The 16,217-nt window shown below is 44.3% G+C and overlaps 1 protein-coding gene across 2 annotated transcripts in view; it reads right to left on the minus strand.

Moving 5' to 3' along the window:
• Positions 1-16,217, minus strand: part of POLQ (DNA polymerase theta) — a 77,303-nt gene that overhangs the window by 58,226 nt on the left and 2,860 nt on the right. The window contains exons 2-6 of one of the 2 annotated variants that reach the window (XM_070741893.1): positions 14,783-14,965; positions 11,691-11,821; positions 9,277-9,433; positions 6,317-6,425; positions 743-959 (exon numbers count right to left, since the gene is read on the minus strand). In XM_070741893.1, coding sequence (XP_070597994.1) covers positions 743-959; positions 6,317-6,425; positions 9,277-9,433; positions 11,691-11,821; positions 14,783-14,965 — 797 coding nt within the window. Of the gene's footprint in view, positions 1-742; positions 960-6,316; positions 6,426-9,276; positions 9,434-11,690; positions 11,822-14,782; positions 14,966-16,217 lie in introns of those variants that run through there. The other variant, XM_070741894.1, reaches the window with a different exon arrangement.

Genomic DNA, 16,217 nt, shown 5'->3' on the forward strand with positions numbered 1-16,217 from the left:
CCTTTATTCCTTCGCTCGAAGCACAGCTGATTAGCTCCTCAGCTATGTTTTGGGCTGATTATAACTACCAAGCATGCACAAAAGTTGCAATATGAACCAATGGTGAAGGGAAATGGGGCCCCCTGGTGCATGAGTGTGTGAGAGAGATGCTGTACATGCAGGGAAGTGCAGTGTGGGTGTAGAAAGTACACAGTAATGTGGAAGTGGCAGCATGGTGAACATCAGCAATCATGATTAAGTTTACACTTCATGCCAATTTCTCCACTAACAGGATGCTGTCAGAGAGCAATGGAAATGACGATCACATGAGTATATATAGTATGTGGATATGTATGGACCAATGGGAAAGAACGTTGAAAGCACTGAAGTTCACATTGTGATACTATTTAAGAGTGAACATTTTTTTTAATTTATTTATTAGATTTGTATGCTGCCCCTCTCCAAAGACTCGGAGCGGCTAACAAAATAAAGTGCTGTTGGCATATGACATCAGAGAAATTATCTAAGGTGTATGTGTGTTTTTAGTCAGTATTGGAAATGTTAAAAACACACATGGTAATTTTACCATACATATGGGACTTGTGAAAAAGTAAAAAAATAATAATACTAATACATATAATCATACAAAGAATTTTAAAGACAAACATATAATAGTATAGACATATAATATCCATAAAATATTGCCATAATTTTATATAGAAGAGTGACATTGTATCAAACCTATTTTAGTATGGGCAATTACCTTAATATTCAGTACAGATTGAATTTCTCTTACAACTGTATTTGAAGAGTCATAAATCTTGTTGCCAATTTTTACTTGTTCCAGAAGGGGTACTGGACGGAAGTCTGTGTGGTACAGTTCTGCATTGAGCCAGGAAGCCAGAAGATCCAAATTAGGAAGGGTGGCACTCATTCCTACGATTTGTATTTTGTTACAAAAAGACTCTTCAGTGTTTCGTCTGCAGAAATAAACAAGCCTATTTTGAATTTTGAAAACTGATTTCACTGCATAATTATTTATAGAATTTATTAACATATTATTTATTTATTTATTTATTTATTTTTTTATTTATTTATTACTTAGATTTGTATGCCGCCCCTCTCCGAAGACTCGGGGCGGCTCACAACACGTGGAAACAAATCATAAATAATCTGACAAATTTAAAATATTTAAAGATTTAAAAAAAGATCCCATATACTAACAGACATACACACTAGCATACCATATATAAATTAAACATGCCCAGGGGGAGATGTTTCAGTTCCCCCATGCCTGATGGCAAAGGTGGGTTTTAAGGAGTTTACGGAAGGCAGGAAGAGTAGGGGCAGTTCTAATCTCCGGGGAGAGTTGGTTCCAGAGGGCCGGTGCCGCCACAGAGAAGGCTCTTCCCCTGGGGCCCGCCAACCGACATTGTTTAGTTGACGGGACCCGGAGAAGGCCCACTCTGTGGGACCTAATCGGTCGCTGGGATTCGTGCGGCAGGAGGTGGTCTCGGAGATATTCTGGTCCAATGCCATGAAGGGCTTTAAAGGTCATAACCAACACTTTGAATTGTGACCGGAAACTGATTGGCAGCCAATGCAGACTGCGGAGTGATGGTGAAACATGGGCATACCTAGGTAAGCCCATGACTGCTCTCGCAGCTGCATTCTGCACGATCTGAAGTTTCCGAACACTTTTCAAAGGTAGCCCCATGTAGAGAGCATTACAGTAGTCGAACCTCGAGGTGATGAGGGCATGAGTGACTGTGAGTAATGAGTCCTGGTCCAGATAGGGCCACAACTGGTGCACCAGGCGAACCTGGGCAAACGCCCCCCTCGCCACAGCTGAGAGATGTTTTTCTAATGTGAGCTGTGGATCGAGGAGGACGCCCAAGTTGCGGACCCTCTCTGAGGGGGTCAATAATTCCCCCCCCAGGGTGATGGACGGACAGATGGGATTGTCCTTGGGAGGCAAAACCCACAGCCACTCCGTCTTATCCGGGTTGAGCTTGAGTCTGTTGACACCCATCCAGGCCCCAACAGCCTCCAGGCACCGGCACATCACTTCCGCCGCTTCGTTAACTGGGCATGGGGTGGAGATGTAAAGCTGGGTATCATCCGCATATTGATGATACCTCACCCCATGTCCTTGGATGATCTCGCCCAACGGTTTCATGTAGGTGTTGAATAGCAGGGGGGAGAGGACCGACCCCTGAGGCACCCCACAAGGGAGAAACCTAGGAGTCGACCTCTGACCCCCCACTAACCCCGACTGCGACCGGCCAGAGAGGTAGGAGGAGAACCACTGAAGAACAGTGCCTCCCACCCCCAACCCCTCCAGCCGGTGCAGAAGGATACCATGGTCGATGGTATCGAAAGCCGCTGAGAGGTCAAGGAGCACCAGGACAGAGGATAAACCCCTGTCCCGGGCCCGCCAGAGATCATCCATCAACGCGACCAAAGCGGTTTCCGTGCTGTAACCGGGCCTGAAACCCGACTGCTGGGGATCTAGATAATCGGCTTCTTCCAAGGACCGTTGGAGCTGGAGTGCCACCACCTTCTCGACAACCTTCCCCATAAATCATATTGATGTGATGATCAATTATTACTTCCTACTGATAGGGTAGCATGGATAGTCGAGATACACTTATATACCGGTAAAGCAATTAACAATATAGAGTTAGATGATAAGCCCTTTGGATTAGACGGCACTTCAACATGCTATTGAGGAAGAGCTAAAGTTGGAGTACTAATGATGTCATGAAATAGTTAGATTAAAGCCCTTCAGTTGCCAATGTTGCCATGCAAGAAAAAAAAGTCTGAAGCTGCAAAGACAGAACTGAAGTGGGAACATGGAGCATATTGTAAGAAGCATAAAGGTGGAAAGGCTCTATATGGTGAAAACTGACAAAATATTGACATTTTAAAGCATCAGCAAATTGATAAGATTGGAATTGGACATTTTCAGTCAAACCCCCAAAGGAATGGTGTAGACAAATATGCAAGAAATATGCGATGTTTATGGTTGGAAACTACAATGCTAAAGTTAGAAACAGCAAGGAAGAAACTGTAATTGGACTACATAGCCCAGAAAACTGAAATGAAAGAGGAAATATGTTGATCAGTTTCTGTCAATCTCTTTACTTCTAATAGTCTTCAAACAACCAAAGAAACACAGACATCACCAGACAAAGTTCACAAAAATCAAACTGGCTATATTATTTGTAGGAGATGAAATAACTCAGTAAAAACAGAAAAGCAGGTTGTGATTATGATCACTAGATGAGGACTATCTATATATACAATATTTTATAATTGGCCTCAACAGGTGTTACTACCTAGCTAATCTCACAAACTAAATAGGATTGCCTAATTAACACTGGGTGGAATATCACCAGGTTATATTAAGGTGTAGAGATACCGGTAAATAAAAAGAAAAGTGAATTGTATTTTATTTATTTATTTATTTATTTATTATTTATTACTTAGATTTGTATGCCGCCCCTCTCCGAAGACTCGGGGCGGCTCACAACATGTAAAAACAAATCATAAGCAATCAGACAAATTTAAAATATTTAAATATTTAAAAAACCCATATACTAACAGTCATACACACAGACATACCATGCATAAATTAAACGTGCCCAGGGGGAGATGTTTCAGTTCCCCCATGCCTGACGGCAAAGGTGGGTTTTAAGGAGTTTACGGAAGGCAGGAAGAGTAGGGGCAGTTCTAATCTCCGGGGGGAGTTGGTTCCAGAGGGCCGGGGCCGCCACAGAGAAGGCTCTTCCCCTGGGGCCCGCCAACCGACATTGTTTAGTTGACGGGACCCGGAGAAGGCCCACTCTGTGGGACCTAATCGGTCGCTGGGATTCGTGCGGCAGGAGGCGGTCTCGGAGATATTCTGGTCCAATGCCATGAAGGGCTTTAAAGGTCATAACCAACACTTTGAATTGTGACCGGAAATTGATCGGCAGCCAATGCAGACTGCGGAGTGATGGTGAAACATGGGCATACCTAGGTAGGCCCATGACTGCTCTCGCAGCTGCATTTTGCACGATCTGAAGTTTCCGAACACTTTTCAAAGGTAGCCCCATGTAGAGAGCATTACAGTAGTCGAACCTCGAGGTGATGAGGGCATGAGTGACTGTGAGCAATGAGTCCCGGTCCAGATAGGGCCGCAACTGGTGCACCAGGCGAACCTTATTTATATATACTTATTTATATAAAGTGAAGAGGCATTGTAAGTAAGAGTCAAACAATCCTTCAAATAATAAACAATAAAACGTATTAGGGAACAATTCCTCTTAAACAAATGTACCATATTTTTCAGGGTATCAGATGCACCTTTTTACCCCCAAGAGGGTGAAAATGTGGGTGCATCTTATACATCAAATGCAGCTCCACTCAGCCACCCCACCCTTTGGTCTCTGCCTCCCAGTAATTTACCTCCTTGCAGCAAACAACCCAGAGATCGATTAGCAGAAGCCACTGATTATCTGCCTCCCGACCCTCAGCTGATTAATTGAAGTTGTAGAGAAGTTCACTGCTAAAATGAAAGTGAAACTAAAGCTGAATGGAGGCAAATTGCTAGCAGGGAGAGGCAAGACAGAATTTTATTTTCTTGTGCTAATCAGACTGCTGAAACTGGCTGTTGTTTGGATGTAAGTCAATAACTATAAAATCCTATAGAATGTTCAAATTATTGGACTTATTTTTAAAAGACTGCTTATTGTTCTAGACAAATCTTAACAAAATGAAGAAGCTTTTTAAAATAAATGCTCTGAAGAGGCCCAGTGCTATTGTTTCTACTTTGAAATAGTAGAGAATAACTATACAGTGGTACCTCAAGATACGAACCCCTTGTCTTACGAACAACTCGTGATACGAACCCGGGGTTCAGCAAAATTTTGCCTCTTCTTACGAACTTTTTTCGAGTTACGAACCGGCGTTCGGAGACTGCTGGGAAGCCGCGCGGCTGTTTTAAAAGGTGACAGCCGGGCGGCGGGGCTTCCCAGAAGCCTCCCGAACGCCGGTTCGTAACTCGAACAAAGTTCGTAAGAAGAGGCAAAATTTTGCTGAACCCCGGGTTCGGTTCGGGAGGTTGCTGGGAAGCCCCCCAGGCCAGCTGCGACCTTTTCAAAAAGCCGCGCCGCTTCCCAGCTGTCTCCCGAAGCCGAACACGGAAGTTCGGCTTTAGCGTTCGGCTTCAGGAGACAGCTGGGAAGCGGCGCGGCTGTTTTAAAAGGTCGCAGCCGGCCTGGGGGGCTTGCCAGCACCCCCCCGAACCCGGGTTTGGGGGGGTGCTGGCAAGCCCCCCAGGCCGGCTGCGACCTTTTAAAACAGCCGCGCCGCTTCCCAGCTGTCTCCTGAAGCCGAACGCTAAAGCCGAACTTCCGTGTTCGGCTTCGGGAGACAGCTGGGAAGCGGCGCGGCTGTTTTAAAAGGTCGCAGCCGGCCTGGGGGGCTTCCCAGCACCCCCCCGGGTTCGGGGGGGTGCTGGGAAGCCCCCCAGGCAGGCTGTCACCTTTTAAAACAGCCGTGCAGCTTCCCAGCAGTCGCCGAAAGCCGTTTTTTTGTGGGGGGGGTTTGGTTGCACGGATTAATTGACTTTACATTGTTTCCTATGGGAAACAATGTTTCGTCTTACGAACCTTTCGTCTTACGAACCTCCTCCTTGCACCAATTAAGTTCGTATCATGAAGTATTACTGTACTTCCAGAAAGCCACATCAATTTTGACAGGATATGTAAAAGTATAATCTGAAATGTAGCAGTGTCCTGTTTAATATTAAGATAAGGCAGCTGAGTTAAACCCTGGCTCAGTTGTGTTTGGAGTAGATTTATTTAAATAACTAGGAAGAGTTAATGTGACTACGTTTAATATATTGCCATAATGTACGTGTCTCCAATTCTTTGTTATTACTATGGGTCAGACCCACATGCACAGAAATACACAGCAAACAGTAGATATCATCTATGCTGTTTGCTGGGAGGCAAATTGCTGGGAGACAGAGGCAGATTTGTTTTTTCCTTGTTTTCCTCCCCCAAAGCTAAAGTGTGTCTTATACTCTGTTGTGTCTTATACTCCAAAAAAATTGGTATATACTTCATAGCTTTCCCAGAACCCAAGTTAAACACATTAAGGGTATATCTAAGCAATGATGCATCCATTGATATCCATTCCAAAACATGTCTAATTAGAAGTGATCATTAAAAATTGTTTACGGTTGCCAAGCAAATTATTTAACATTTAAAAAAAATTCTTAAGCTCTAAATCTGCTTGTTTTAAAAGATCAAACAGAAATGAAATCATGATTTTTCATGCTACTTACTTGTTCTTTTTCCTTTTAGTCAAAAAACAAATCTTTGCCAGCAGAAGTTCTAATAAATATCCTCTTTGAGAATCTCCTACCATGTGCAATTCATCCACAACAACTATTCCTATATGAAGAGAGGGGAGAAGGGAATATGCATATTTTATGCACACAAATCTAATAAATTATTATTATTATTATTATTAATTAGTCTTTATATCACCCTTTGTCAAAGTAGATTCCAAAACAGCATCAATTATAAAACAAAAAATAAACTATCAATAACAAACAGTATGTACTGCATTCACTACAAAGTCACGTTTTTCTCCTAAATAAGGAGAAATACTTGGATTGTGTTCACCAAAAGGAAAATACTATTGTAAGCAATAATGCAAGGGTAGCAAGTATTTGCAAATGATGGAAGAAGCTGATAGAGAGACACGAGGAAAATACAAGCATCTTCAGTTTTTTTCCATCCTACTAAAAATTAAGACCTCGTGTTTTAAAATCTTCCCTTTACAAAAGCCAGAAGTTGCGCAGAAGCTTCATTCCACTTCCATTCATATGCATGTAAAGTAAAAAGATGGAATGGAGCTAGCAAAAATTGCATTCTATTTCCTTCTTCAATGATTATGCTGTGGTCGATGGAGAATTTCTGGAAAAGTAAGCTAGAATTCACAAGATGAAAATAATCATATTTCATGTGAAAAATGAACTACTTTTCATTTTAAATTTTTGAATTTTTCCAAGATACCGTATTTTTCAGGGTATAAGACACACCTTTCCCCCACCCACCCCAAAAGAGGGTTGAAATGTTGGTGCATCTAATACACCAAATACAGTTATTTTGGCCTCCTGAAGGTGAAAAAAATCTGAAGCAGTAGAACAAATTTCTCCCAGTTGATATGAGAGACTGGTAGAAATTATATATACAGTGGAACCCCGACATAAGAGCTGCTCTACTTAAGAGCAACTCGAGATAAGAGCTGGGAGGGGAGAGATATTTTTGTTCTACTTACAAGCCCAAATTCGAGATACAAGCGCCAAGGAGCTGTCTCCTGAAGCCAAACGCTAACTTCCGTGTTCGGCTTCAGGAGACAGCTGCGAAGCGGCGCGCGTGTTTTAAAAGGTTGCAGCCGGCCTGGGGGGCTCGGGGGGGTGCTTGCAGCTTTCTTTCTTGCTCTTTTTCTTTCTCTCTTTTACCTTCCCTTCTATTTCTTCTTTTCTTTCTCCTTCCCACCTTCTTCCCTCCCTCCCTCCACTCATTCCTCTCTTACTCTCCCCTTTCATAAGTTTCCTTGCTTCCTTCCTCTGTTCCTGTCCCTTCCCTCTTTCTTTCTTTCTTTCTTTCTTTCTTTCTTTCTTTCTTTCTTTCTTTCTTGCTCTTTTTCTTTCTCTCTTTTACCTTCCCTTCCTCTATTTCTTCTTTTCTTTCTCCTTCCCACCTTCTTCCCTCCCTCCCTTCACTCATTCCTCTCTTACTCTCCCCTTTCATAAGTTTCCTTGCTTCCTTCCTCTGTTCCTGTCCCTTCCCCCTTTCTTTCTTTCTTGCTTTCTTTCTTTCTTGCTCTTTTTCTTTCTCTCTTTTACCTTCCATTCCTCTATTTCTTCTTTTCTTTCTCCTTCCCACCTTCTTCCCTCCCTCCCTCCCTTCACTCATTCCTCTCTTACTCTCCCCTTTCATAAGTTTCCTTGCTTCCTTCCTCTGTTCCTGTCCCTTCCCCCTTTCTTTCTTTCTTTCTTTCTTGCTTGCTTTCTTGCTCTTTTTCTTTCTCTCTTTTACCTTCCCTTCCTCTATTTCTTCTTTTCATTCTCCTTCCCACCTTCTTCCCTCCCTCCCTCCCTTCACTCATTCCTCTCTTACTCTCCCCTTTCATAAGTTTCCTTGCTTCCTTCCTCTGTTCCTGTCCCTTCCCTCTTTCCTTCCTTCCTTCCCACCCTCCGTCCATTCATTCACCCATTCCTCTCTTGATCGCTTAAAGCCGGTCCCTGGTGCAAAAAGGGTTGGGGACCTCTGTCCTACAGGATTGGGTGGCAGAGAAGTTGAACATATGTAAATTTAAAAGTTTAAGAAAGTTTACAAGTTAAGTGAAAGAAACTTCATTATTCATTTATATGTACATGTACATTTCTTCATTAAAAACATGTCTTTCTGCATAATTTAGACTAACTTTGTGAGTTTTTTGAGGGCTGGAACCAATTAAAATTATTTACATTAATTCCTATGGGGAAAAGTCGTTCGAGATAAGAGCTGCTCGACTTAAGAGCCCAGGTCCGGAACGAATTAAACTCGTATCTCAAGGTACCACTGTATATTTGAAGATTCTTTTATGACAAGAGGATCAATGCTAGATATAAGATCCAAGAGGGTACTTACTTTTTCCACAGAGGAAATGATATGGGGTTTTTTCTTGAAAATATGATTGGATTGGAGAGTGAAAATTTGACTTTACTTGTTCATTTGCATCTTTATCTTTATACATAGTTTCAATGAAAATAAGCTATTGATATGTACATGTTAAAAAAATCTTTACATGTAACGTTGCTTTTTCACATTCCTGTACAGGCATGCATGATTTATTCCAAATCGTTTTCTGCCAACCATTCAGCAAAGAGTTTTAGTTTTCTCTCCTTTCCAATCTAGCTACCCGTTATTCATATATCTTCTACATTATTTTTTTCATGTTTTTGTCTTTGGTAGGGGGTAGGGGATATATATGATTTTTTGAGGGAAAATGGTGTGTGTGTGTGTGTGTGTGTGTTGTAAGAGAGACTTGGGGGAGGCAGAGGAGAGGGGGGAGAGAGAAGGGTAGAAAGGTCATAGATATAATACATAGTGTATAAGTTTTTAAGCCAAATCTTTTGATTGTAAACAAAATGTGTTACACAAATGGCTATCATGCAGGAAAAAAAGGATGTACCCAAGTAAACAATTTGTTTTTCATTATTTTTCTTTGAATTAATGTTTGTCAACTTACCCAGAGAGTCAAGAGTTCTCTCATCTATGAGTCTATTGACCAGACCATTGGCTCTCTCAATAGTACAGACTGCAACATCCAGTGCAGAAAAAGGGACTGAAGGAGAAATACTGCCTATATAACCTTCCACTTGCACACCCTCTTCTTGGAAGATAGCCTGTTTTTCAGAAAGAAGCATATATATAATACAAGTAATATATATATAATACAGTAATACCTCATGATACAAACTTAATTGGTGCAAGGAGGAGGTTCATAAGACGAAAGGTTCGTAAGACGAAACATTGTTTCCCATAGGAAACAATGTAAAGTCAATTAATCCGTGCAACAACAAAAAAAAAAACGCTGCCGCCCGGCTGTCACCTTTTAAAACAGCCTGGGGGCTTCGGCGTTGGGAGGCTGCTGAGAAGCCCCCCGGCTGTTTTAAAAGGTGACAGCCGGGGGGCGGGGCTTCTCAGCGAAAGTTCGGGTTTGGGAGGCTGCTTTGAGGAGGCGGGGAAGCCTCTTGCAGCAGCTGCCACAGCCGCCGGCTTCCCCGCCGCTCGCCCGCCGAGGATGCTGACCTGCTGCCTCGCGGGGAAGCCGGGCAAGAGCGATCTTCTGCCGGCCATGGGCGAGCGGCGGGGAGTCGCCCATGGTCGGCAGAAGATCGCTCTTGCCCGGCTTCCCCACGAGGCTTCCCCCATCCTCGCCCGCCGCCCGCCCGTCCAGAATGCTGACCTGATGCCTCGCGGGGAAGCCGGGCAAGAGCGATCTTCTGCCGGCCATGGGCGAGCGGCAGGGAGTCGCCCATGGCCGGCAGAAGATCGCTCTTGCCCGGCTTCACCGCGAGGCATCAGGTCAGCAAGAGCGATCTTCTGCCAGCCATGGGTGACTTCCCGCCGCTCGCATTGGGGTGGGGGGGGGCTGTCAGGACACCCCCCCACCCCAGCACTTTGCATCCCGCCGGCTAAGAGCAATCGGGCAGCAGCTTCTGCCGGACACGGGTAATGAGCGGGACAGAGAAGCGGGGAGAATCAGGAGGCTCCTTTGGCAGCTGGAGGCTGCCTGGCTTTGGGGATTTGGCTGGGGGGGAGAAGAAGTAGGACCTTCCTAACTTCCTCCCCCCCAGCCAAAACCCCAAAGCCTGTTTGCTGCCATACGATTTAGCCAGGACAGGAGCGAAGTGACGTGGAGGAATGGGGAGCTGAAACCGGGCGGTTTCAGCTTTCCATCCCTTCACGTCACTTCGCCGCTAAATCGTGTGGCAGCAAACATGCTTTGGGGGTTTGGCTGGGGGGAGGAAGTTAGGAAGGTCCTACTTCTTCTCCCCCCCAGCCAAATCCCCAAAGCATGTTTGCTGCCACACGATTTAGCGGCGAAGGGACATGAAGGGATGGAAAGCTGAAACAACCCGGTTTCAGTTTTCCATCCATCCACATCACTTCGCCGCTAAATCTTGTGGCAGCAAACATGCTTTGAGGGTTTGGCTGGGGGCGAGGGAGTTAGGAAGGTCCTACTTCTTCTCCCCCCCAGCCAAATCCCCAAAGCATGTTTGCTGCCACACGATTTAGCGGCGAAGGGACGTGAAGGGATGGAAAGCTGAAACAGCCCGGTTTCAGCTCCCCAATCCTCCACGTCACTTCGCTCCTGTCCTGGCTAAATCGTGTGGCAGCAAACAGGCTTTGGGGTTTTGGCTGGGGGGGAGGGAGTTAGGAAGGTCCTACTTCTCCCCCCCAGCCAAAACCCTAAAGCATGTTTGCTGCCACACGATTTAGCGGCGAAGCGCCGCTTTCCATCTGTCTCCTGAAGCCGAAGTTCGGCTTTGCCGTTCGGCTTCAGGAGACAGATGGGAAGCGGCGTGGCTGTTTTAAAAGGTCGCAGCCGGCCTGGGGGGCTTCCCAGCACCCCCCCGAACCCCGAACTTGTGCCGAACTTCTGGGTTTGGGGTTCGGGGGGGGTGCTGGGAAGCCCCGCCGCCCGGCTGTCACCTTTTAAAACAGCCGCGCGGCTTCCCAGCAGTCTCCGAACACCGGTTCGTAACTCGAAAAAAGTTTGTAAGAATAGGCAAAAATTTTCTGAACCCCGGGTTCGTATCACGAGTTGTTTGTAAGACGAGGGGTTCGTATCTTGAGGTATCACTGTACAAGTAATTTTTTCTTTGAACAAAGAAGCTCTAGATTTAATTCTAAAATTATTTACAACCTATTAATAGAATGTTAAAAAGGGTTTGTTTCAATGTTGATACTTAGAAACTGCCCATTTTCGTTAAATGATTATTTTCCTTAACTTTCAAATGATCATGAATATATGTGATCTACGTTGCTTCAAGATCACTTGATGTCACAAAATCAAGATCATTGCCCCATTCCAGTTAAGAACAACACACAATCCATAGCCACTAAAGAAATTCCCACTGCAATTTTAAATCACACCTGTAGGTAATATTTCTTCTCTTTTGCCACAGAGATAAAAGGGAGAATGAACAATGCTTTCTTCCGTGTTTCTAAAACTCTCTTCAATATGAGTAATTCAGCAACAAGTGTTTTGCCGGCACTGGTAGGAGCTGAAAGGCATCAATTTACAAAAAATAAAAGTAAAAAAATTCACAGCTAACTTTTTGCATTCAAGAACTTCTAAAATTATATTCTCTTCACAGAACACACTGCCTTATAACTTATATACCAATTATGGTTTCATTAAAGACTATAGCAGATTTACTTGTATGGAAAATTGATATAGGGATCCGGAATATAATTTTACTTAGCTCTACTATGAGGGTCACTCAGAAAGTAATGCACATTTTTTCAACAATTATTTATTTATTTATTTATTTATTTGATTTTTTTCAATGCCATCCTTCTCCTTAGACTCAAGGCGGCTTACAACATGTTAGCAATAGCACTCTTTAACAGAGCCAGCATATTGTCCCCACAATACAGGTCCTCATTTTACCCACCTCGGAAGGATGGAAGGCTGAGTCAACCTTGAGCCGGTGATGAGATTTGAACCATTGACCTGCAGATCTACAGTCAGCTTTAATGGCCCGCAGTACTGCACTCTACCTGCTGCGCCACCTTGGCTCTTATTTATTGAAAACGATGAAACTTACACACAAAAATTATGTTTCTTTTACACTTCCTATTTTTCCACATAATCTCCGTCCAGTTTTATGGCCTTTCTCCAGCAAGACACAAGGGCATTATGCCCTGTAAGTACCACTCCTTTTTCTGGTCACGAAGTCATTTCTGCACTGTGCACTGTCTTCTAATAGCCTCACCCTCTGTGCCCAGTGACTAACCGTACTTCTGTCAACTGCAGATTCTCTATAAACCGTGCACAAACATTTCTAAATGTTCCCAACAGTTTCTTTCTCTGTGGTTAGAAATTCAATGATGACACGCTGCTTGTAACATACTGTACATCACTTACAGACAACATTTCGAAACACTGCTGCAGCTACGCTATCTGTCTGAAGAAACGCAAAATTTACACACGCACTCCTGACAATTCAAATACAGTCAAACCTCGTCTTACGAACCTAATTGGTTCCAGGGGGAGGTTCGTAAGACGAAAGGTTTCTAAGACGAAACATTGTTTCCCATAGGAAACAATGTAAAGTCAATTAATCCGTGCAACCAAAAAAAACCCCCGCAAAAAAACCGCTGCCGCCCGGCTGTCACCTTGTTTTAAAAGGTGACAGCTGGGTGGCGGGGCTTCCCAGCACCCCCCCCCCGAACTTTTGCTGAACTTCCGGGTTCGGGGGGTGCTGGGAAGCCACGCGGCTGTTTTAAAAGGTCACAGCCGGGCTGGGGGGCTTCCCAGCAACGCCCCCCAACCCCGAACCCGGAAGTTCGGCAAAAGTTTGGGGTTCGGGGGGGGGTGCTGGGAAGCCCCCCAGCGCGGCTGTGACCTTTTAAAACAGCCGAGCGGCTTCCCAGCTGTCTCCGAACGCCGAACGCGGAAGTTCGGCTTTGGCGTTCGGCTTCGGGAGACAGCTGGGAAGCCGCGCAGCTGTTTTAAAAGGTCACAGCCGCGCTGGGGGGCTTCCCAGCACCCCCCCGAACCCCGAACTTTTGCCGAACTTTTGGGTTCGGGGTTGGGGGGGTGTTGGGAAGCCCCCCAGCGCGGCTGTGACCTTTTAAAACAGCCGCGCGGCTTCCCAGCTGTCTCCGAACGCCGGTTCGTAACTCAAAAAAAGTTCGTAAGAAGAGGCAAAATTTTTCTGAACCCCGGGTTCGTATCACGAGTTGTTCGTAAGACAAGGGGTTCGTATCTTGAGGTACCACTGTAATGTATATCTAAAGTTTCTTATTCGCACCACTACTGTAGGCTGAGAAAAAAAAAGTGGTGTATTATTTTCTGGACGACCCTCGTTAGTCCTTTTTTTCTTTGAACAAAGAAGCTTTCAATATTATATTATGATAGTATTATACCTTCCCAGAGCTGGACAGCAAGTCTGATTAATGAATAAATATGCCTATGGAGATACTCAGTCATCCAGGCCATGGTCGCCCTAAAGGCACTTTTTTCCAAAGGCAATTGGACTTTGTTTTCCTTTGAAAACATTTCATTCTCATCCCAAAAGCTTCTTCAGTTCTGACCCAGAACAACAATGACCCAGAACTGAAGAAACGTCTTGGATGAGAAATAAAACATCTTCAAGAAAAAAACAAAGAATCCAATTCCCTTTGGAAAAAAGCACCTGTGGGAGAATAAATACCCTATAAAAAGGAATTAGAATCTCTGTTTTCTGTTCTCCTTTCTTTGAAGGACTGATGTCCCTATGAATGTCCATTAGAGCATTTCTCTTTATCTAATACAGTGGTTCTCAACCAGGGGGTCAAATAACTGTTTTACAGGGGTCGCCTAAGACCATGGAAAAGACAAATTTCCCATGTTGTTAGGAACTAAAGCTTCTCTCTGGCACTTTGGAACATATTTTTACAATCTGGCCAATCAGGCGTTTACAGTGGGGGTGTTCCTGCCAATCAGTTTACAGCTCTGTTGGGAAAATTGGCGCTAGACTTATGGTTGGAGGTCTCCACAACATGAGGAACTGTATTAAGCGGTTGCGGCATTAGAAAGCTTGAGAACTACTGATCTAATACAATATTTTTTTCTATAGCCACAAGCTTGGAAAACATACTTATCAAGCAACAATGTTTATTATATATACATACATCTTGTCCTCAAACATTTTTTTAAAAAAGTGTTATTCAAAAGTTGGAAGAATATTAGTATTATTTAAGAAATAAATTTTGTTCATGTTTTTCCAACTGTCCCATGCTTAAAATGTAATCCAAATCTGTGTCATTTGACATTGCCAAAGAAACTGCCATTAAAATTAATTTATAATAGAAACAGAAAAAGGAAGCACACAATCCAATTCAATATCTAAATACTTCAGTAAAAATAGTTTAAATTGTTCGCCCTTAAATCTTATAAATTTAGGGGGGGGAAAACTCTAGAAAAAGTAGGGGAGGAGGAAGGAAAACCAGTAAATGTTTTTATTAGTAGCTCTTACCTGAGTAGACTAAGTTCCTTCCCTCCAATACTTGATCAGCCATCAAGCACTCTGATTGCCATTGGAACATACGAACTACTCCCAAACCATGATATTTCTCCAGGACTGTTTTGGGAAGCCCCCAGTTTGCTAACAATAGTTTGTCACTATTGTCATCAGGAACATCCACGTGTTGACATAACCCTAAGTGGAAATCCAGCATTACATCAGTATTTTGCTATTGGTGGTAGGTGGGACATGCAGGATAGGACAGTGACGGCAAACCTTTTACAGACTGAGCACCCAAACTGCAACCCCAAACCCAGTTATTTATTGCAAAGTGCCAACACATCAATGTAACCTGAATACTGAGGTTTTACTACCTAAAATAATGATAAACAAGGCAGAGTTCAGCTAATTGTTCTAAGAAAAACGTGATAGATGCACTTTTATTCCCCTTCATTTTTTCCTGCTTTTGAAATACTGTATTACATTTAGCAACAATTAAAAAGAAAAACTTCTGTAATATCATTTCTCTTTCCCTCCCTCTCTTCCTTTCTTTCTCTCCCTATCTCTTTCCCTCCATCCCTCTCCATCCATCTGTTTCTCTTTCCCTTCCTCTCAAACCTTCCCTGTCTGTTTCTCTCTTTCCCTCTCTCTCTCTCTGCCTGTTTCTCTGTGTGTCTCTTTCTCATCTATCTATCTATCTATCTATCTATCTATCTATCTATCTATCTATCTATCTATCTATCTATCTATCTATCTATCTATGCTCTCCTACCCAGCTTCACGTGTCCTGTGAATCCAACTATTTGGGGTGTGGAGGAGGAGCGAAGGCTGGCAGGCAAAGCCAAACATTAGAGATTCAACCTGGATCCTGTCAGGGAGGCACCCCCCTCCCTCTCCCCCTGCAGGGTGGTGGTGGCCTGAGTGCGGCTCCCTCCTCAGAGGCGGTCAGCCAGTAAACAAATGTGGTGCTCAGGCTGGGAGGCAGCCCCATGGTGTCCCACATCTGGCCAGCGAGAGCAGAGCAGGCAGGATCCGCACTTTCCCTGCCACACGCTGGCTGGGAGGGATGTGCAAAACGATCATTTGGATCCATGCTCAGTGGAATTTGCAAGTGGGCACAGTGGGGCCACTTAGCAGAGAGGGAGACTCCGTCCCGTATGGTTCGCTTCAGTGCAGGGTGGAAATGCAGAAGGCAGAGGAAATCCATGCCCCCTCAAGGACTCCTTTGGGGCAACTGGAAGGGCAGGGAGAGGCCAGCCAGAGGTGGGATCACCTGACAGGGAGCCACAGTGGAGGCACGAAAAAGACCATGGCTTGCCAACACCTGCCTTATGGCATACTATGTGCTGGGGCAACGGCGCATGTACCCACAGTAGGGGTTCTGCGTGCCAGCTCTGGCACACGTTCCATAGATTCGCCACCATGAGTATAGGGGGTAAATAAATAT

The sequence above is a fragment of the Erythrolamprus reginae genome, chromosome 2, assembly GCF_031021105.1.
Source record: "Erythrolamprus reginae isolate rEryReg1 chromosome 2, rEryReg1.hap1, whole genome shotgun sequence".
NCBI classification, from domain to species: Eukaryota; Metazoa; Chordata; class Lepidosauria; order Squamata; family Dipsadidae; genus Erythrolamprus; species Erythrolamprus reginae.